The following is a 22,820-nucleotide window of genomic DNA, read 5'->3' as shown; positions in this document are numbered from 1 at the left end:
GGAACTGAACCAGGGTCTTCTGCCTCTCCTCTTAACTGCTGAGCCATCCTTTCAGCCCTAAAATGTGAGGGTTTGTTGTTGTTTGTTTATTTGTTTTGCTTTTCATTTCAAAAAAACTTTTGTGACCCTACCGCATAGTTCTTGTTCATGAACATTGCAGATAATAACATTACTTCGCAGTGTAAGAAGATTGGATCTAGACCTGTGGTTCTCAACCTTCCTAATGCTGCAACCCTTTAATACAGTTCTCATGTTGTGGTGACCCCCCCATCATAAAATTATTCCATTGCTGCTTTATAAATGTCATTTTGCTACTGTTATGAATCGTAATGTAAAATATCTGACATATGACCCCGAGGGGTCAAGACCCACAGGTGGAGAACCACTGACCTAGAGGCTTTCTACGGTCGACAAACTCACCCTTCCATGAACCCTCTTCTCCAGCTAAGAATAAGGGATTGCAGAATTTGGGGAAACTGTCCCAAGCTGGCGTTGGGAACTGAACCCAGGCAGTCTGCATGTGGACCCTGATGAGCAGACAGTGTAGTGGAGGCCTCAGGAGGGTTTTCCAGCAAGGAGCAGTATGCTGACTCTGTACAGGAAACACAGATCCGTGATGGCTAGTAAAGTCCTGTGCTTCCACCTGCAGCAGCACCCTAACTCTCATATTTCCCAAGTCATGGAAACCAGAGCACTCAGCGGGCCGCACACTGGGGAAGGAGCCAGGTGCCTCGAGTTGGGGGAGGGTGTGTTGAGATGTGGAAAAAGGTCGCTGGCCTGGAGGGAGCTCTGCTGTGCTAGTTGAGGCACGGAGGGGTTTTTTTGTTCTGTTTTGTTTGTTTGGAGTCTTGATATTTTTGCTGTGAAAAAAATACACAGTTGGCCTACGGTTGTAGCTCGGTGGTAGAGCACTTACCCAGCATGCAGGAGCCCTGGGTTTAACCCCTAACACTGAAAAAGAAAAAGCTGTGTTTCTACAACAAGCGTTTGACAAAAGTCTTGGAGGGGTGGGGTGAGGCAATGCAGGTTTGCAGGCGGTTTTCACACAGTGTGATTGCCTTCTGGTCCTGCAGGGACCTGGGAGAAAGCGTCAGTCTTTGATGTCCCTTTCTGGTCATTTCCAGTTTGGTGGGGGCGTCAGTCTAGCACTAGGAAGTTGGTGCTCTGTCCTGACTCCGTGGACAACCTTGCAAATGCGTTCTCTTAGAGAACTGCCTGCTGGCCTCATGAGTCCACCCTTGCCACATACCCGGCCCCACTCCGTGGCGGACTGAGGCACGCTGCTTCTTAGGTGTTCACCAGATGGGGGACTCTCAGCCCCAGGGGGAAGAGATGAGCTCTGGGACTCTGAGTCCCCTGGAGTCTATTCCTGGCCTGAGGGCAGACGGAAACCCTGGAGGCGATTTGGCTCTATGCTCCATTGGCTGAGTGACCTTTGACTACTTATTCAACCTCTGTTGAGTTTCAGTCTCCTTGATAGTAAACAGGTTATGATAATAGTGCCAACTCCCAAGATTTCAGTGCAGGTGAAATGACAGCTGCATGCGTGGCACACGTGCAGGCAGCATTTTGGCATGTGGTGATTGTTTAAAGAAATCTTATTTCTTTTTTGTTCAAACTGGAGTTCGTGGTTGAGTGATGGGGAGCCCCATGACATTTTCTTTGAGTGTCAATTTGATTCGAAGACTATTTTAAGACAAATATTTATATGTTAAACAGACAGAATATTTGGAATGGGATACAAAATGTGTATGCACTGGGAATGTAAAACAGGAGCTGTCAGTGATGTATTTTACTTGACTTTGGGCTATGCCCTGAGGCCCCACATTTGCCAACAAACCTCCTCCACTTTAGGGCACCTTGGGTACAATTTGTCTTGGATTTTAATTTACTTCTTCCCCCTTTTATAGAGGGAGGAAAGGTTCACATGGGTTCTGGTGTTAGTTATTTTTCCTGTTACTGTGGCAAAAAAAAAAAAATCAAAAGCAATTTAAGGAAGGGTTTGTTTCAGCCCACAGTTTGAGGGCACCGTGCATTACGATCCGCTAGTCATGGCTGTAGGAGTGGAAGGCAGCTGGGGCTGCTGCGTGTGCCGACAGGAAACAATAGTCCAGGAAACAGAAATGCCTGTGCTCAGCTCATTCTTCCCTTCTCAGTCAGCCCAGGGTCCCAGGCCATGAGATGATGTCACTCACCTTCAGGGTGAGCCTTCCCTCTTCAGGCAAAGCCTTGTGGAAATGCCTTCAGATATATGCACAGGGGTGTGTTTCTGTGGTAATTCTACATCCTGTCCATTTGATAGTCTAGATTAATCATCATAGTTACTAGCTGAAGATCTGGGACCTTGTTCCCTGCCTCAGCTTCTCCTCATGCACAAAAGACCCAGTGGCCAAATGTGCTGGAAGGGTCTCCCTGTGAGAGCAAAGAAGAAACCTTCTATTTGCCCTGGCTCAGAGGACATTCCCAGGGTGCCATGCTGTATTCGGCATTGACCTGTTAAGCCTTCTTACTGAGTGAGAATAGTAGGCAGCTTGGTGGGCCCTGCTCTGGTGTTACAGCTAGAAATGGTATTTTCCAGAATAGCACACCTGGGGGAAAGTAAGGGGCAGGAGTCAGTTGTTAGGCAGAGTCCCTGCTCCTGAGCTGTGCCAGGCACTGCCAGGCACCCTCTCCAGGCCCTGTTTTCTCTCCAAGCTGAAGATTTTCCCTAGGAGCTGGGTAGATACTAGGAAATACTAGTCAAGAATGCAAGCCCCAGCTGGGCCTCGGTGTGTACTCTGACCTTAACAGAGTTTTTCTTTCTTTCTTTCTTCAGCCCTGGCTGTCCTAGAACTCCCTCTGTAGACCAGGCTGGCCTCAAACTCAAAGAGATATGCCTGCCTCTGCCTCCCAAATGCTTGGAATAAAGGCATAAGCCACCATCACCCAGCCATGAGATTTCCTTCATCTCCCTGGGGCCTCCGTTCTCCTGTCTGTAATGGAATAGTCTAGATGGTCTGGTGAGGAGACTAGCCAGAAGTATGCAGTGGACAGGTGAAAAGCTGCTTGCTCAGCAGTGGTGGATGCTGGAGTCCTGGGAAGGGCCACTATCTAAGCAGCCTTCAGGTCTAGCAAGCACCAGTCTCCAGGCAGGTCTTTTGTCCCTAGGGAGACAAAAGATTCCTGCTCTAGTAGCTTTGCTTTTGGAAAACTCAGTGTCCTGTTGTCTGAAGGCATAGCCAAGCCAGGCCCACCAAGCACTGAATTCATGGAGGTTCAATGTTCAGTGTGACTCCAGACCTTATATTCTATTGGAGACTGTGTGTCACACTCAGATGTGTCCAGACAGCTTAGGGAACTTTGAAAACAGGTGCAAAATAGGCTCTGGAAGCCCTATTCTGAGAAGCCAGGTCAGGGGAGGACAGAGACTGGGGAGCAGGTCCTCCTATGGGGGCCCCAGGAAACAGAAAGAGAGCTCCTACACGGAGGAGATTTCAGGGGTAGGCTTCAGCCTGGAAGGCCCCAAGCCCAGGAGGCCCACCTAGTCAGGTTTGTCTAACAGGTGGTGGCTGCCACAGCCCATGATTCTAACCGGACTGGGTCCTGTGACTCAGACCTCCAGGGAGCATGTGGCCCAGCCTGAGCCTTGAGGCAGGCCTTAAATGAGTTTCTGCTTCCTAGCTTGCAGATAGTAGGTATGGCAGCTGTCTCTCAGCAAGTGCCAGACCTTGCCCTGAATGCTTCAAATTCAGTTGCTTTTACTCACATGATGTGTTGATAGTGGGTGCTTGAAACACACACTCTCAGGAAGGGCTGCACATCATTCTTTCTACCAATACTCAGGATAACCCTAAAATGCACGTACCACTGAGACCTAGGGCAATCCCTTGCAGCGATGAGGTGACAGATCAAAAAGCCAAGCCTAGGAGGTCTGGTTCCCGAATCCAGGACCTGGGCTTGTTTGCTACATTCCCTGTGATGGCAGCAAGAGGCAGCCCACACACAGGAGGAAGGAGACCAAGGAGACACTTGTGGAAAGATGTGCTGGAGGGCCCCAGGTTACATGCAGAGGCTATGGCTCAGCTTCCACAGCCTGTCAGGAGCAGGGGAGTTCATTCTGCGTGCCCCCTCTGACCCCACAAGGGAGTGGTTAGTCTGCAGTCCCTGCTGGCAGTGCCCACTTGTCCCATGAGCAGGCTGTGCTTTTGCGAAGGATGGCGCAGCTGACCAGGAGCCTGGGTTCAGAAGCTCCTCAGAACACAGGTGTCTGGGTAACTTAGATGGCAAAGATGACGGCCTGGACTCTGGTTTGGAGCTACCTGCTCACTCACTCACTCACTCACTCATTCATTCATTCATTCACTGTACATGTGTGGGCTGGGTACAACTTCTGCCCTAGTGGGGCCCCAGAAAAAGGAGAACAGCTCCCACTCTGAGCAACATTCAGCATCTGATAGACACATTCCCAGCACGAGAGATTCTAACCAGACTCAGGGCAAGCTGGCTGAGAACACTGTGGCAGCTATGTTGCTAGATCGTCACTCCCTCTGCCAAATGTACACTACATGCCAAGGGCTGTGCCAGGTATAGATGTGGGGAGAATACAGTTGTGATGTGGGGTAAAGCTCTGAGAGGCCACAGGCTAAGACCCTGGCCTCAGCTGTGTATGCTCGCTCACTTGCTTGACCTGTACTGTAGCCCGCGAGGCCATGCCAGCTCTGGATTTCAAGGAGGCCCTGGCCCCACCTCCATCAGCTGGTATTGATATTTAGAGATAGGTAGCAAGCGCTGAGCAGCTGTGTGGGGTTAGTGTTATGAGAGTGTGGGGTGTGAACGTGTGGGCTGAGGCACCAGCGTCCCGTGGAAAAGGCCCTGGGCTGTGGGCCAGACCGCGCCATATGTTCTACATTTTTGGGTGAACTGTGACCCTTGCTGGGCCTCCATTTCCTCAGTAGCTCAAAAAAGACTTAGGGTTTCTGGCCTGCAGTAGTTCTTCTAGCCCGGATGCCCTCAGATTCCATCTCCTCTGGGCCTGAGAGGAGTGCCTGAGGCAGCCCAGGCAGCTGACAGGAAAAAGGGCGAGCAAGAGTCTCACCCAGGCTTGGTTTCCCACCTGGCTGGGAGATGCTGAGACCCCCGCTGAGCCCACTTCCTGGGCCATGCGGCCTCTACCCACCACTGAGTGGCTGGGTTTGTGAGAGCTGCCTCTGAAGGGAAGGAAAGAGGGCCTGTCCTGGACTAACTACGGAAGCTTCATTCGGTTCCACTGGGGCCTGGGACACCTGGCTGCAGACTCCTTTGTTATCAAGGATTGAGGATGAGTCAGATGGTCATCTCCTGTGTTGCCTACCTGCTGGCAGTTTGGGGAAGGCAAGCTTAAGGGGGGAGAGGGGGAGCTGCAGGCAATGGCTTATTATGAGCACCCGCTGTGGGTCAGGCTTGGGGACACCAGGCTTATCAATCACACCAGCTGTGGGAGGAGGACACTTGTGTCCACCTGACAAGCCATTGAGCCTTGTGGCCCTCGGCCTCACAGCTCATAAGGGCCTGGGTTGGAGTATGGATGAAGATCTGTCTGGAATTCAAACCTATCTTTGTGCTACTGTGTAGCTCTGAGTGAATCTTATGCCACAGGTGGGAATGCTGAGGCTCAGGCCCCATTGTACATCTACTAAGAAGACTGGCATCTAACTCTCTACCAGAAAATTCTTGTGTCTTTTTTTTTTCCTCTCTCCCCACGGCAGGTGGGGAAAAGCAGTTGACCCTAGATGGTTCTGTACAATTCTGCCTGAATTTTACAATCACCTAAATTGAGCAAAAGCTACCCAAAGAGTAAGGATGGGTAATGTAAAAAAAGGCTTTTGTTTGTTTGCCCGTGGCTGCCCTGGCTTGTGACAGCCACTAATCAAGCAACATGTAACATTGTTTTTATTCAAAATTGAGTCCAGCAAATCAAGCTGGATGGCAGAGACACCTATTCTGGAGTTAAAACCTGGGTTCAAACAAGACCGAGAGCCTGAGTGTCCATCATGGTATTTGGAGGCCAACGCTGCCAGCTGAGGTGATGCCTTCACCTTTTGTAGCTCAGGGAGCCATAGTTCCTCTTCCCCCGGACACTGAGCCTCCTTCTCTTCTATGAAATGCGGCCAATGATCTCTTCTTTCCCAGGGACAACAAAAGGATGTGTGAGGTCATCTGTCCCCAGTGTCAGGTTCTCACAGAGCCTTCCTGGCACATGCTGGGGGTCCGGACGCCGGTACTTGGTCCTTCAGGACTGTCACTGTTGTTATTATATGTGTGTGTCCCCTCCTACCTTACAGTGCGCAAACAGGAAATCATAAAAGTGACAGAGCAGCTGATCGAAGCCATAAGCAATGGAGACTTTGAGTCCTACACGTGAGTCAGCCAGGCTCGTCCTGCATGTTCTGCCCGGATTGGGCTAGGGGTGCTAACCGTGGGTGTCCGAGCCTGCTCACTCTGCATGTGCTACCAATGAGACGAAGACCCTTTTCTCTTCTGCACTTGGCCCAGTGCTCAGGCCGCTTCCTGTTCCTCTTCCTGGAGCCTGATTCCAGGAGGAGCTCCAAGTAAAGCTGCTTGGTTCCTACCCAAGAAAGGAAAGGTGGTCTGCACCCTAGCATGGGAGGGAGGGAGTGGGGGCGAGCCCTTCTCTGTCCTACTCAGTGGGTCTGGGTCTTTGCCCTGGATCTTTACAGGTCTTTGATCTCAGCTGAGCAGGAAAAGGATGAGCAAGAATGAGCCAAGTGCAGCCTTAACCCTTCTGGGGACTAAGGCACAGTCTTAGAATATCCTCTGGGCTCAAACCTGCTCCAGCCCTTGGAGGGACGGCTGTGTGCATAAGATGGGCTTCTGGCGCCCTCTAGTGGTCAACACGCCTTTGCTAGTCGGGTCCAAAAGCAGGTCTTTAGCCTGGCTCAGAGAGAGTGGGTGTTCTGGGTGTAGGCGTGAGCCATTTTGGCCCAAGGCTGAATGGGTCTGGACCTGACAAGCTCGCGCATGCCTTTTCTGGTGGACAAAAGCTTCCAACCAAAACAGTGTGACCTTGGTTGATGCGAGGTGGGAATGGCCTGGCTGGTTTGATGCCCGGCCGCCTGAAACTGCCATGTGCGTTCTAATCACGGGGACTGAATTCAGTCACTGGAAAGCCACTGGCTTTCTCAGAGGAATAAGGTCCTGGAGAGACGCATGTGCAAGCTCAGGATCCCCACATGCTATGCATATGCTTGTTCATGCACCTGTAACACGTACACAGTTATAGAACAAGGAGTACGCACAGGTGTGTGCCTCCGAGTGTAACAGGGTGTTGCATCAAAAGCAGGGGAGCAGGCTCTTCACCAGTCTCTAGAGGAGCTAAGTCAGGATGCATCGGGTCGTGACTGAAAAGCCACAGCCAGGGAACAGAGGGCCTTTTGCTGAGGCCCTCCCCTGTCAGCTTCATCACTGAAGCCACTTTCTTGAAAATTCATTAGTTTATGGCCTTTCTGGCTGTCATGGGGAAACTTTCCCCCTCTGTAAGGTTACAGGCTACCATGACATTTGCAGCCTGCTCTAGGCTCTGAAACTTAACATGGCCTTGGGGCCTATGGTGACCTGGAATCTATCCAGGCATCTACATGTATATATGATACATACAGACATGTATGATATACTTAGAGAAGGCAGCCTTCAAGTCCTAAAAGGGTGCAGGGACTGCAGACAACGCCTTAAGGAAGTTCTGCAGTAGGGGTGCACTTGTCCATCTCAAAGGCTTTGTCCATCTCAGGCAAGGCTGGGCCTGATGACCTCTTCCGGGAATTCCAGTTCTAGTGTGACATGGAAACTTAGCATGTGGGGACATTTCCTGTCCCTGGCTTCTTCGCTATGGTCACAAGGCTTTATGTTTTTCCACAAAAACATTTACCTACCTCCAAGTAGGTAAATGGGGAGAGCATTTGTGTCCTTTTCCCAGCCTAGCAGGCACGTCCTGAGACTGACACCCGGAAGGAGCAGTCAGCTGAAAACACTCAGCTTCCTTGAGCTGAGGGTCTCCCCTGCCACATATATTAGTAAAAACACACCATCCTCCATATACACCCTTGCTTGCGGAGCTGAGGTCACTTTATGTAAAGTAGGCCTCACTCCCACACTGCAAGGGACAAATTAGGAAAGGCCTCCTTGGGTCACTGCTGGAGATGGGGTACAGTGTGGAGAATAAGAGCAGCCCTCTTATTCAGGGTGCTGCTTCCTGGTACTCTCTCTCCAGAAGTGAACACGCGCTGGGGACCTTATCATCCGTGGGTGACAGAACCAGGGCCTGAACACGGGCTTCTGAATTCGGTCTCCCACCAGTCCTGCTCCACACCTGACAGGGTGCAAACTCCTCCTTTGTTGATCCGCCCGAGGAAGGTGTGGCCTTTCCCACTCACCGGCTCACTCTCCGAGGGGGTAAGGAGAAGCCACTTCCTCAGGCCCCTCTTTCCTCTGGCTTCCTTCCCCCCAGGAAGATGTGTGACCCTGGAATGACAGCCTTCGAACCCGAGGCCCTGGGAAACCTGGTCGAGGGCCTGGACTTTCATCGATTCTATTTTGAAAACCGTGAGCAATCCCTTCTCTCTGGGGTGCCTGTTGTCTGCTCTCCTTCCGTGTCCTGCTGGATGGCACAGCAGGGTGACGGGCAGGGCCTCGGGGGCGGCTCAGGAGCCAGTGAAGAGGAAGAGCCTATGTGGACAGGGGTTGGTACCTACTCCGTTTCCCTCTCCATTGACTGCCAGCTGGACTGCCAGCTGTCCTTCCTGTGGCTGAGGATGGGGTGAGGCGGGGGTGGGACCCCAAAGACCAAGGCCATAGGATAAGCCTCCCTAGCCCTTCCCTGCCCTTTATCCTGGTATGTGAGGTATGTGAAGGGTCTTTGCTCCCGTTTATAGACAGGGAGCCTTCACTAACTCACACTGCAAGCTACAGTCCTCTGGATGCAGGGGGCCATCCCAGATACCCAGTTGGTGACATGATGGCTCCCGGGTTAAGCTGCACATGAACTTATAGGTAGGAAGAGCCAAGGGTCTCACACTGCTGTGCCCTACCTGTTTGTCTAGGTTTCTGTCCTGCATGTCTGTCCTTCCTGGGCCTCTCCTCCGAAGGAGAGATCTCAGTAGCTTCGCAACCAGGGTGGGCTGGGTGCTGAGGCTGGGCCTGAGCCAATGAGCTTTCTGCTTGTCTGTGTCTTATCCAGGCCAGGGGTCAGACAGGGACCAAGCCAAGGTTAGGATATGGAGGAAGGACCTCAGACGTGGTATATCCAGTCTCTCCCTAAATGACAGGTACATATCACACACACGATTGATTTCTCGTATTTTTAGGCGACACACATAGCATTGGTTCAAACGTCAAGGAAACCCTTCCTGGTTAATTCTCACTAAGTGCTCAGGCAGAAAAAGGCTCAGTTCACACCTCTCAGTTCACACTGCTCTGACACTTCCCAATTCCCCTTGTTTTTATTGGGTGGCAAGGGCTCAGATGCCTCACAGGCATTAACAACCTGTTTTCTCCTCACTGGGTTTACTGGGTTCCATGTTTATCCTGCGCTGCCAACCATCCACTTATGATTGAGCTTAGAAGTTTTCTCTAAAGTAATCCCATTAGGGCCAGAAAGATAGCTCAGAGATTAAGAGTGTGTATTGCTTTTTCAGAGGACACGGGTTCAGTTCCCACCGCCCATGTCACGTCACAACTAACTGTCTGTAATTTCAGCTCAGGAAGATCCATTGCACTGATGTGTATATACTCTCCCCCCCACACACACACGCGCGCGCACACACACACACACGCACACACACACACATAAAAATAAAATCTTTTTAAAAAACAAACACTTTGCAAAGCTAACCAGGAGAATCGTTCCATGGAATAGGCCCAGGTGGTGCCCACACATGGTTTAAAAATCAAAGCACACAGGTGGCACTGCAAGGAATCCAGGTGTGCCCCATCCTGTCACTCAGAAGACGTTTCCACTGTGGTCCAGAGAGAGGAACTGTCTTGTCTGAGAGAATCCACAAAGCAAGTTGCAGCCCTAGCTCTGTCTCAGTCCGGTGCCCTTCCTTTGCTGAGAGGGCCCTTTCTGTCAGCAGCTCCCACCCCCACCCCACTCCAGGCCCTCACCCCTCCGTATTTTATGGAGTACAAAGATTCCAAGCATTCACTCTTTAAAATAAAAAATAATAATAATAATAATAAAAGCATTTATGCTACATTTTCTTAAAGAATCAGGCCCGATCCTCTATGCTGAGTGATGGAGACTGAATTCTGTTGAGAGGAAGCTGGACCTTCAGTCCCTTCAGCCTGGGGGCAGTTCCCCACAAATGGGATCACCATGGCTGCCATTATACCTCTGTCCTCTGGGGGTGCTGTTTCCCCACTGCTGTTCTCTAGCATCCACAGAGCCTGAGCAGCGTTCCCAGGAGTGTGACCCAGTATAGCCTGTCACTCCTGCAGAGCTACCTCCCACTGCCTGCTCTTCCCTGCCCAGCACCTGGCCCTGTCTCCCACCTTGTCCATGAGAAGGGTATCCTGGAAGCCACTAATCTGGCCAAATGACACATTCTCTCAGAGTCCCTGGGATTCCAGCCATGACCAACAATGGCAAAGCCTGTCCCCCACCACTACCACTGCTGAACTGTTTCTCCCTTCTGGAATGGACTGGGACCCAGATTGTCCTAATCCACACACAATGAGCTTGACTTCTACATTTTTCCCCCAAGAAATTGACAGCTTGAACCAAGTCATATGGTGGCTTTGGATTCCATTTCCATACCTATTAATGGGCACATTCCCCCCAGCCTCATGCATCATATTTAGGGACATTTAGGGAAGTCTCATGCACTTTGGAATAAGGCAAGCTTGGTAACCTTTAGCCCTCTAAGGTCACGCTAAAGGTTTGCATTCTCTGTGTCTGAGAGCTCAGAATTCTGAGCCTGTTACTCTGTTTATCTGAGCCCTCCTCCTGATTGCTTGTGGAAGGCCTGGACACACAATGGTTACAATACTAGAGGATGGGTGCCATTAGATGCTTTCTTCATTCTAGGAGGGGGGGGGAAGGCAGCTTACCTTTTCCAGGAGATACGTAGTTTACAAATGTCGTTGGGTGATAGGATCAGAGGGTGGGGACGGGGAAGAGAGGCTAGTGTTACAGGGTCTCAGCCTGGGCTGTCTTGGGTCCTGTTGGAGACTGTACAGTTGAGGCTATCTGTCTAACATGTTGGGGGGGGGTGTCAATATTTGGGCTACACTAGGAGAAGACACAAGCGTTCTTGTGAGAGTGAGAACCTGATGACCTCTGTCTGCCCCTGGGTCACTGTCTTTCTGTGCTTTTGTTTTGCATCTTAATGAACAACTTGAGAGATCCTAGAACGCTACGGTGATGTTGACAATGGAGGTGGGAACCCATTCCGGGCACTTTGATTAGCCGTCATGACAACAGGGTTTTCCCATGTCTCTCTAGCCCTAGAAAGCTCTATGACCTCACTTCGTGATGACCAGTGCAACCCCCCCCCCAAATTTTTATAATGCAATAGATCCTCAATAGAGTTGATAGGCACAAGGCGGGGCATGTCTAGATTATAGACATTTCACGTGGTTTACACACTGTGTTACATTTGAATAATACAACAGTTAAAAATCCATATGAAAATCCAGAGAAATTTCCAGATTCTCTTGAGCAATAGGTATGAAATGTGGTAACCCAAAGGGACTCTGGGCAGGCTACCCTGTAAATGGACAAGCATTCTATTTTTCCGTCACTCCCTGCTCTCATCCTGCCCCAGAGGTAGAGGCTCCGTTGCCATTTAACATCTTTTGCTGCTGTTGATTTGTTTTTCTAGGCAAGATTTCTCTGTGTAGCCCTAGCTGTCCTGGAACTTGCTCTGTAAACCAGGATGGTCTCGAACTCACAGAGACCCACCTGCCTCTTCCTCATAAGCACTGGGATTAAAGGCGTGCACCACCATCTAACAACTTATATCCAGCTCAGCCTCTACCATTTCAGTCATAGCCTGGTCCCAGCAGAAATTTGTGTTCAAGAAAGATCAACCTTACCTGGATCAGCAAATAGTCTGGAATCACATTTTTGTATATACAAGACAGATTCTAAAGTTCCACTGACCCCATATTTGAGCAATTTGTCATTTCTGTAGTCCATAGTTCTGAATCTGGGATGTGCTATTCTGTTACCTCCATAACATGGCAGTTCTGCCTTGACTCTCAGGTAGCTTATCCCTGTCCCAGAGATTCCCCTGCTGCAAATGAGTCAGGCAGAGGTCTCTCCCCTGAAAGGGAAGCTGGAAGCTAAGAGATTGGAATGAGGCAGGAGGTCCCCCTGAATTGCATCTCCTCAGTCCCTCCCGTCCCTGCCTCCAGTGTGGTCCCGGAACAGCAAGCCCGTGCACACCACCATCCTGAACCCTCACATCCACCTGATGGGCGACGAGTCTGCCTGCATCGCCTACATCCGAATCACGCAGTACCTGGATGCCGGCGGTGTACCCCGCACGGCGCAGTCAGAGGAGACCCGTGTCTGGCACCGCAGGGATGGCAAATGGCAGATCGTCCACTTCCACAGATCTGGGGCACCCTCCGTCCTGCCCCAGTAAGAATCCTTTCTTCTTGCACCTTTAGGGGGAATTAAGGGTATTGGCCTGGCGGAGGTGGAGCATGCCCAGGGGATGAAGGGAGGGTTAGAAGACCCCAGCGAGGAGGGTCGGGGTTTGCAGATCCTGGGGGAGAGCTGGCTGGAAACCCTAGGAGGCAGCATTGACTGTGACTAAGGTGATGGGTTTACTGTGTCTTCCAGTTGAAGGACCAGGTCAGGGTCCCTGCGTTGTTGCATCGCAGAGATCCATTCTTTGTCCGTGGAATGTGGCTGCTGGTTCTCTCTTGGATCTTGCTGGAATTCTCCCTGTCACATCACCCTATTGTCGTCACCTCTGTACTTGTGTCACAAAAAGCCATCTCGACATCAAAGCAAGCAGCCGGCTCTTCCCAGCTTCACCTCTCACTTTCACTCTCTTCCTGCCAGTGGGGACCTTCTTCAGGCTTGGGTACCCAGAGTGCCAGCCCCAGGAACCCCCATTTCCCACCCACTTTTGTTGGCCTGGCCTAGCCCTGGCTATGGGTGAGGAGGCCCCAGCTGTGCACTCACCAGGAAGTGAGGAAGAGGAGGTCAGGTGTGACAAGGGTCCCTCTCTTCAATCCCTCCTCTTTTGGGGTCCCCAGGAAAGCACAGATGAGCCCCCTTAATATCCAAGCCAACTCCTTCTGGGAGAGAGTGAGAGAGGAGCCGATTCGAGGAACTGCTGCTCTCATCTGTCCCCTTCCTGTGCTGGCCTCGTGTTGGCCCACACCACCCGCCATGGTCCCCCATGCGTGTGGGCTGTATAGTCCAGGTGTCCCACCTACCACCTCAGTCCTTCTGTGAAGTTCACCTCCAGTGCCGACCTGTCCATCTGCCCTCCAATGGCCTTGGAGAATTCCAGCCTCATCTGTCTGAGATCTGATGGTGTTTCAGGGGCAAAGCAAGCAACATTTAGGTATCACTTCTACTTGGACGCATGCCTTTTTACAGCCAAACTTCTGTGTATTTCGTAAACGGATTTTGCGTTAACGGATATTTATGTAATAACTAGACCTCTCAAGTTATTGTTTAAAAAAAAAAAAGAGTTGGATTAGGTTGAGGGGGGGAGGGGAGATGAGGGGAAGTTCTTATTCTGTTCCAGATTTTTTTTTTTTTTGGAGGGGTCCTTTCTGAGGACTCACTCCCCTAGGGAGCACTGCTTCCTCCCATTCTGGTCCCCAAGGTCAGCTGACAAGATTTCTTCCAGGGCCAGCATGACTAAGACACAGTGAGTCAGGGTTGGGGAGGCCATCAGACTGGGGACATCCAGATTTGGCATCTGGAGTCCTCACTATCATACTCTCCACCCCAGCCCCACTACCTTCTGAGTACATGTCCTCATTGACACTCTTAACTTGGCCAAAACAGGGCACCAGAAACTTATTTTCCTACTTCATGCTGGACTTGGGCTGGCATGTGCTCTTTTGAGCCTGCCTGTCTGCCTGCTCTTCCACCCTCCCTCCCCTCCTCCTCTCCCAGGCCTTTCTTTTTCTCTTCCTCTCTCTCCCTCTTCCTGGAATTGGCTCTAATACGAAATGCTGTGTCTCCTCCCTTGGGATCTCCTGTCTGCACTGTTTTCTTTGCATGACTTTATATGCAGTAAGTATGTTGAAAAAAACAAAAAAGAAGAAAAACACTCAGCAAAAATCAAACGATATGTTTTGGAGAAAAAAAATAATAATATTAACATTCGAGGTTGTATTCTCAGTGTCCAATTTGGAATTAACGTTGCTGCCTCTCTGTGCTTTTGGTCTCTGTGTGGCTGTGTTTTGCCAGCATGAGACACTGTCCCCTCTGGAGGATTCTAGGGGAGGAAGAGCCATGTGTCCAGGGGTTTGGAGACAGCTTTTATCCTCTCAGCTTTTCTGAGGGTTGATTGGAGCAGAACTGGAAGGGGTTTTTAATCCAGAACCAGAAAGCTCTGGTATTGCCCCTTTCCCCCACATAATGAGCTATATACTGGGCTTTTCTCTCAAATCCTGCCCAGGGACAAGTACAGGGCAGAAGAGTGGCTCTGTTGTGTAAGCCGCTCCACTGCAGTGTTCTGCCCTTGGCAGAGACACTGCTGCCCAGGCCCTAGGATGGGCCCTTGCCCTGCCCCAGAACCAGGCTTCTTCATTAAGGCTCAGCAAACCCATTGTCCCCAGCCATCCCTAGCCAAAGGTAAAGGAGGGTGTGGCCTTTACCAGGGAATCATGCAGATGCCAAGCAAGATCTCATCCTTTCTTCAAGCCCCAGTTTCTCCATCAACATCCCTACAAGACGATGACAGGAAGCCCAGTCCTCCTATGAGAGCTTGCTGAGTTTGTCACTGGCTGGCCTTTTCCTGCACCAGGCCAGGCTAGTCCCCATCCTTTTCCCTGCCTGTCCCTCACTTTCCTCTTTGGTGCCTGTCTGTTGCTGACCAGCAATGGACTGCAGGGGAAAGAAAGAAGTATTTGGGGGCTTTGATTCCAGGCTCTGACCAGATCTGCTATGTGACCTTGGGTGAGTCCTTTTCCCTGGTGGAGCCTTAGTTTCCCCAACCAGAAGACGCCTATGCCTTGCCTTTTGTTGGCTCACATGCCCCTGCCCACCGTGTGCCTGGTCACATGTGGGAGAAGTGGAGGCAGGGCCCTACGTACCCCAGTCTGAGACGGCCCGCTCTGCAGAGGCCGCTCCTGTGGGTGGGCAGCCAACTAGTGTAACCCTTGGGGCACTGCAATGGCCCTGAGGTGGCAGGCAGGGGAACTGGCAGGAAAAAAAAAACTGCCCAGAGCCCACCCTCACCAGACAAGCTCTGTGCTCCTCCCAAATACCCTCTAGACTAAAAAGAAAGAAAAAGCCAAGTCACATTTATAGGAAAAGCGTCTCCAGCCTTAGGGGCCATAGCTCAAATCCTGCCCCATGGCTTCCCTGCCCCCTTCAAAGGGAGACCCTTGGGGGAATGTGTTTGCCAGGCTCCCAGTGCTGGTTTCTTTGTTTTTATTTGTTTAGGGTTTTGTTTTAGTTCTCTCTCTCTCTCTCTCTCTCTCTCTCTCTCTCTCTCTCTTTTCTTTTTTTTAATATGTGGCTGTGAACTTGAATGACCACTGCTCAAACTTTCTGCTACTGGGGAAGGGGTGGGGGGGGGAGGGAAAAGAGGTATCTGTTTTATTCTTGGTGTTTTCAGTGCAATAAATAGCTACAAATTTACAAGTGACTCCTTGTCTCCCTGAGTTAGTCAAGGCAAAGAACTCTAGGAGCTGTTTGCTTGTTTGTTTGCTTGTTTTTGTTCAAAATCTCCCTTGTTGCAAAATTAAATTCTGGGTCTTCCTATGGATTAGAATAATTTTGTTCACATGCTCAAGGCTGAGCCAATCATTGTGAGACTTTCCAGATCACATGCTTACATGCTTAGAGCCAAGGATGGCCAAGTGGATCTCAAGAAGGCCCTTTCAGGCATTTAGGACACCCTTAAGAATAATTGGGGGATGGGGATGGATTGCTACAAACAGCCAGGAACTCAAGTCACTCTGAGGGGCCTTGGGGTCAAGATCAACTACTGTTAGGGCCTCAGTTTCCCTTGGACAATGAGAAGGGTTCTCCAAAATAGGTCCTCCTTACCCATTCTCTTCCTGCAGCATGGCCTCACGGACAAGCCTGAAGCCTTAGAGTTCCCGGGAGGAAAGCCTCCAGATGACAAATGTGTGTGAGTCTAGTGCCTGGGGGAACACTGGATCTGGACATCGGGACACCAGGGAGAGGGCCCTGTGCCCACTCCACTTGCCTTCAACCCAGGGGGGTGGTATGACAGTGCAGGAGTGTTGGCCCCCCTCTGCCCACAGTAGAGACCAGCAAACTCATCTGGTTTGCTTGAGACTGTCCCAGATGTTGCTGTGAGATTCTTGTGCTAAATCTAGGACGGTCAACGGGGGGGGGTGGGGGTGGGGGAGGGGGAGTTGGCGCACACCTTTAATCTCAGGGCTCAGGAGACAGAGGCAGAGGGATCTCTGAGTTTGTGGCCAGCCTGGTCCACAGAGTAAACTCCAGGACAGCCAGGTCTACATGAAGAAACCCTGTCTCAAAACAAACAAAAACAAAACAAGCAAGCACACTAGGACAGTCTCGGGCAAACGAGGTGAGTCAGCCATCCTAAGCCATGACCTCTCCATCTTGAAAGGCCTGGATTTCACAAGGCCAAGGGGATTGGCCATCGTCCATAGTTCATCTGAAACTGTGGCCCTTGTGCTGGTACCCCAAGGTCCCTGTATCAACTGCTTTCCAGGTCTGTCCTTGCCAATGGTAGGTGAGGTAGCCAAATGGAGTGTCTAAGAGAAATGTTCTGCTTGCACGCAGTTAAGGAACTTCACAATGAGAGTGCAGGCCAAGGCTCAGAAAAGCTTGAGAGCATACAGCACAAATATGATCTTAGTTCTGCATTCAGGGCCCCAGGCACCTGGGCGGTGCAGAGGGGCTCGAGAGCTTGCTTAGGCTGCCATTGCAGACTCTCACCAGCAGGTGGCAGAACATGTGTGGGTTACAGGCATGTGTGTCCCGGCCTAGTCTGGGCAGGTCCAGTGGATCTCAAGAAGGCCCTTAGAACTCTCTGAGTGTACCTACTACCTCAGATTAGAACTGTGGTTTTATCTCACATGGGCATACTATGCCACAGTTCATAGCGCGTTTTCACACCACTTGTCCTAGTCATAACAGTTTTGTGGGAGCAAGGAAGATAGTAAGACTAAGAGAGCTGCTTTGGAGCCCTGAGCCAAGACTCACCCAACCTTATGACTTTTCGTCCTCTAGGGACCCTCATTTCTCTGTTCTGTGCCTTTCCGACTCTGGCATCAGCAAATAGAGTGAGGGTCTTAGACACTCCTCACCTGTTGACTCTTGGTCCCTCTTCCTCTTCCTCTTTATTGTTTACTCCTGCGGTTTCCACACACTTGGTTAGGTCCTAGGCCCTCACAATGCCCTCTGCCTAACCCCCACCATGTGCTCCTCACAGGCAGGATACACGTGGCGGGCATTGCCACTCTTGCATGAAGTCAACCCTGGCGAGCACATTGCTGGGGTGAAAGAGACACGGATGTCTCGTTCCACGAACCTGCAACCGCAACAGCCAGCACTTAGTGGGTGCTGACCAAGTCCACTCACGTCCCACCTCCCCTACTTGAATGCTGTCAGTCCTCAGCAGAGCCCTGCTGATAGGCCACACACGAGTAAGGAAACTGTGGCTACAGGGGAAGAGAAGCTGCCCAGTGAGGCTAGGGTCGGGGGAGGTGACTTGGAATCTGAGCCACAGCAAATGCTGACTTTTCTGGGTTGTGCTGGAGCCAGGCTGGGGTCTCAAGAAGACTTGAATAAGAACTAGAACTGTCTCCTGTCTTCTGGGAATCCCTGATGCGATGTCGGGCCATAAGAGACAAGGACCTGGGACAGGCTGGGTGGAGGCTGGACCTAGGACTGGAGAAAAGAGGATGTGTGTGACTTGGGACTTGGGAAGCTGTGTGGAGACACGTACCAGATGTGAGGAAAGTCTAGAAACAAGGCAGAAACGACAACCCAGAAGCATGTGAGCGCGGGAAGCAGGCTTAGGAGGAGGTTATAGGGACCAGAAGTAGGAGAGGACTGAGGGAGCCCTGAACCTACCACAATATGGTTGTACTGTTCCAGGATGTGGGTGGGTCTCCAGCATGGAAATGGCCTCCCTGGGCCTGTGTTGTAAATCCTTCAGAAAAAAATCCCCTAATAGGGCCTGGGAATGTTTACAGTCCCAGGGATGGAACAGGTACCAATCCCATGCAAATGGCCCCTCTCTTTGTCCTTCCTCTGTTCCCCCACCTGGACTACCAAAGTCCCAGAGACCACTTCCCTCAGAGAAGTCAAGCCCAGGTGAAGGGAGCTGGAGAGGGACTGTCCTATCACTAGGAGAAAAAAGATAAGGCCCATTGTCCTCTCCTAGCAAGTCATAGCCCCTCTCTGGACCATGGTTTCCTCATTATAAGAATGACCTTGAACCTGTGGTCCTAAAATGTGGTGCTGGGGTTGGCTGCTGCAGATGTACCCAAAGAATCCACTAGACACAAATATGTACCAGGTCCCACTAAGGGGGGAGTAGGATCTATTAAGGTGACCAGGGGCCCAGGTGGCTATGGGTCAGGGTATCTGTCTGCACTGATTCCCCCTCCCAGTCTCCAAAGCTGAGCTGGATGCCCCAAGACAGAAGGCTTTCCACTTCATCTTCTCTCAACCCCAGCTCAGAAGAAGGGTTTTGATGATAGGGTCTTTCCCTACCTCATGTTCCTGAGTCCCAAAGCTCTTTGGGACCCTGACTGTAGTCACCAGAATAAAGGACAAGGCAAGGCTTGGGCTCAGATTATTATTTGGTTTTGGTTTTGGTTTTTTGGAGAGAACCTCATGTAGCCCAGGCTAGCCTCTAACTTTTGTTTTGTACCCAATGACTGTGAACTTCTGATCTTCCTGCCTCTAACTTCCTGGGTGCTTGGATACAGGTGTGCATTCAAGGTCGTGTTAAGGTACCTAGGAGACTACAGTCTGCTCAAATGCTGGCTTGGCAGGGTTGCTCTGTCCAGTTCATCCAGCCTGGTCTGGGAATGGATGACATCTCCTTCCCACAGAGCAAAGCCCATCATTGGAGAAGGAAGTCCAGAGGTCTCCCCTGTCCCCATCCACAGTGATGGCATTTAACAGAAGGCCTACAGGAGTGGATGGGAGCAGCTGGCTTCCCTTAATGTCTCTCCCATCAGGCACCTTGGTAGAGAGTCCATGATTTCTATGAGGCCTGGCCTCTGAGGAGTGTTGTCACAGTGCTGAGAAGTCCGGGGGAGGGGGGCTGATTTCACTCCTCTCAGGCTCCAAACTTGAGTCCCTGACCTCCTCCTCCCCGGGCTAACTGGAGACTGTTTCTTGCAGGCATAATCTTATCTGACAGGTCTCTACATATTCCGTTTTGTGGTAGGCACTTTGATGATTTTTTTTTCTTCAAAGTGTGGTCTAGGGATCCAACAGTATCTCATTTAATCTCTTGCAAAAGGAAAGTAACTCTCTCCATCTTACGTTGGAGGGGATTTGTGTTTGGAAACATAAAGTGGTAGATTAATTCTTAGTTTTGTGGGAGCAGGATTTGACTCTGACCTCGTAGCTTTCTCTGCCTTGGCTCCTACTTAAAGGCAATTCTCTAGGGAGTGCAGCCCACAGATGCTGTGGCCATTAGTGGGAAAACGTTTTTTTTTTTCCGCCCAACAAAAAACAAGTCTGGATAAGGGGTGCTGGGGGGGGACTTCCCTGTGGACCAGGACAGAGGGGGTGGACTGCTGCCCAGTCCCTTGGAGAGAAGTCCAGGCTTATAGGAAGTCAGGCGGAGACAGAGCAAGGGGAGGCAGGCCAAGAACATGCTGTGGGCAGACATCCCTGGACGTCTTTCCAGGGCAGGACCAGTGTCATTGAGAACTCAGGCTCTGGAAGGAGTGGCCCGAATCTAAAAAAGCCAAACTTTCCATGAGCCACCAGCAAAAAAATGAGTGTTGAGGACAGCATACCACAATCCCGAAAGACGAACAACCCAAGAGTCCACAGTATTCCCAGGGTCCTGAAGCTCTCTCAGCTCTTCAAAGCTGTCCCCAGAGCCACCAGAGAACTGTGTTTAGTTCGTCACTCCACTGTGCATAACTGTGAAAGAGCAGGGATGTCCAGGGTTGGTCCTGGAGGAATATGGCAGGGCGTTCAATCAACAGATGTATGCCCTGGCCTGTGCTGGAGCCTCACAGCACCCCCGCCAGCCCCCCACTCCCACCCCCACCCCCCGCCAGCTCCACTGAGGTTACTGCTGAAGAATTGTGGCTACCCCATTAAGGGAAAGAGCCTGACACTTGGAGAGGCATAGCAATTTCCTTTGATCACATGGCTCAGGCGGACAGAGCTGAGAACAGGCCAAGCCTGTGGCTGAGCAGCAGGAGTCCTCTGCAGAGCACCCTGCCACATCCTAAAGTGCTCTGAGGTCCAAGAAGTATGAGACTAGAATCTTGGTGGCATAGAAATAGAATATGCTGTCTCAGAAGGACATGAATGCCCTGGACATAAAGGCTTGGCTGTCTGGACTCACCAGATGTGGGGTGAGTCAGACTCAGGAGTCACATGTGGCTGGGAGTTGAGGAAAGCTCATGTAGGGGGTTGACTAGGATCTGGATGGAGTAGGATCAGGGCAGAAGGCCAGTCTAAGCAGAGGCTAGCTTGGGTCTGAGTGGGCGCAGGCGGAGATGAATTTGCTGGGCTGGTAGTGGGCAGCAGGAGTGGGCAGGGCCTACTGAGGACCTGCTAATGTAACCAGTATGCCTCCCACCCCTCCTTTCTGCTAGTGGTAGGAATATGGCTGTCTTTAAGTGGACTGAGGAAGAGACTTTTGCCCTTCCCCATCCAGGTTGCTATCCAGAGTTCATAAACTAGAAGTAACTGTAGGAAGTCTGGGGCTTCGCCTCAGCCTTTCCCAGCACCTAGGAAGACACTTGCTCTATCAGATTCTGGGTCAGAAGTGCAGGGTCCTGGGGCATCCTCTACCACATCTCTGCCAGACAGACATGCTGGCTCTTTTTGTGCTCCACTAACTTGCCAAGTTCAGAGGTACAGGAGTGCAGAGATCAGCTGAGGCTAGGAGCAGAGGACCCAGTGGGAATGGAAAGACTAGGCCTGGCCTTGCTCCAGCATGGTGTCGAGAGACTTTGGCAAGTATTGTCCTCTGAGCTGCTCAGCCCTGAGTCTGTAGGGCTGACAACCTGCACACCAGATCCATAGTACCAGCTACTCTTAGGAAGCTGACACAAGCAGCAACCAGGCTACCTTCTGAGGCGCAGCATCACCACGTGATAGACATGCTTAGCTTTTCACTTTCCACACCCCAGCCCCCCTCTTGTCCTGCCAACACCCACTAAGGATTGCTTGCCCACTATTCTCCTACCTCTACCAACATTATTGCTCACCTTACCTCCCTATCTGGTTGGGGTATCACCTTGTCAGTACTTTCTAGGGTTCATACTGGGTTCCTATTGTAGATAGGGCTGGGTTTCCTTTGTTTCACCTGTTATGATTTCATGGAGCCCTCCAGATGGGATCTCTGGCTTCCAGTTAGCTTCCCCACCTGGCTGGTGTCTACCCACGTCTGTTGTGACTCAGAGAGATCTGAAATCAGTAAAGTGCTTGCACTGGGCAGCTGGGAGATGGTGCAAGCAAAGGGAGACTGTGACCCAACAAGTAGGCCAGTCAGAGAGCATGGAAATGAAAAAGGCATTCCAGGCTGCAGACCCGAGGAGAGGAAACACAAAAACTTGCGATTTCAGGGCCTGGGCTGGAAGGGGTGACCGGGAAGGTGGAGGACTCAGGGGTGCAAGGAAAAGATTCAGAGCTGAGGTAGGGCCCCCCCCCAAACTGGGCGACCCATAATCTTCAGACTCTTCCATCTCACACTGCAATTTGCAAGAAATGAGGTCTCACCTCCAACATCCTCCAGTCTTACTCTTTTGTCACCTACTGCAGCCTTGACTAGGTCCCCAGGGCAAGGCCATGGCCCCAAGTGAGCAGAATGAGTCAACTCCCCATATGGGTGTAAGAAGGCTGCAGACCAGCAGCCCTGCCAGAAAGTGGAGGCTGTACCTGGGGTGGGAAGAGGAGACTGCCTTGGGCAAAGGGTCCTGCCTTTACCCTTTTCCCACCTGGAGTACCAACAAAGGGGTGGGCGGGCCTGGTCCTTTGTAAGGGAAAATGTATTAATACCCAATAGCAGCCACCTTCCTTTCTTCCCCATCAAAGCCTTGCAGATACCTGGGTCTGCATTAGAAAGGCTTGGGACTCTTTCATGTGTTGAGGTCCTGCCGGAAAGGGGTGGGAACACCAGGAGAGTATGCTTAGAAAACTATCGGCTCCAGCCTCCCTTGCAGAGGTATTTTGGGGGCGGAGGAGATTGCTGTCACGACCCGCTACCCTCCCCACGACCTGCTACCCTCCCCACTTTGTGGAAGTCTCTCCCCTCTGGAACTCTGTATGTCTTTATGTATAATGGGAGACTGACAGTTTTCTTCAAGGAGACATTACAAAGCAAGTGCCCCAAGCCAGGATGTGGACAAGCACGGGGCCAGCCTTGGGCCTCTTCTCTGTCCAGTGGGAGCTGGCAAATACTCTGCGCTGCCCACTGTGTCCTCCATAGCAA

The 22,820-nt window shown here is 51.2% G+C and overlaps 1 protein-coding gene across 3 annotated transcripts in view; it reads left to right on the top strand.

Annotated features, from left to right (window-relative positions):
• The window catches only part of Camk2a (calcium/calmodulin dependent protein kinase II alpha), a 62,563-nt gene extending 47,100 nt beyond the window's left edge, over positions 1–15,463 (top strand). For 2 of the 3 annotated variants that reach the window (XM_021633677.2, XM_060377213.1), the window contains 4 exons: positions 6,300–6,375; positions 8,480–8,574; positions 12,388–12,616; positions 12,821–15,463. In XM_021633677.2, coding sequence (XP_021489352.1) covers positions 6,300–6,375; positions 8,480–8,574; positions 12,388–12,616; positions 12,821–12,824 — 404 coding nt within the window. In that variant the 3' untranslated portion in view covers positions 12,825–15,463. Of the gene's footprint in view, positions 1–6,299; positions 6,376–8,479; positions 8,575–12,387; positions 12,622–12,820 lie in introns of those variants that run through there. The other variant, XM_060377214.1, reaches the window with a different exon arrangement.
• Positions 15,464–22,820: the final 7,357 nt, after the last annotated feature.

This window comes from Meriones unguiculatus, chromosome 2 (genome assembly GCF_030254825.1).
Source record: "Meriones unguiculatus strain TT.TT164.6M chromosome 2, Bangor_MerUng_6.1, whole genome shotgun sequence".
Classification (NCBI taxonomy): Eukaryota; Metazoa; Chordata; class Mammalia; order Rodentia; family Muridae; genus Meriones; species Meriones unguiculatus.
The sequence above is the reverse complement of the archived record's forward strand: the minus strand, read 5'-3'. Positions and strand labels throughout refer to the sequence as shown.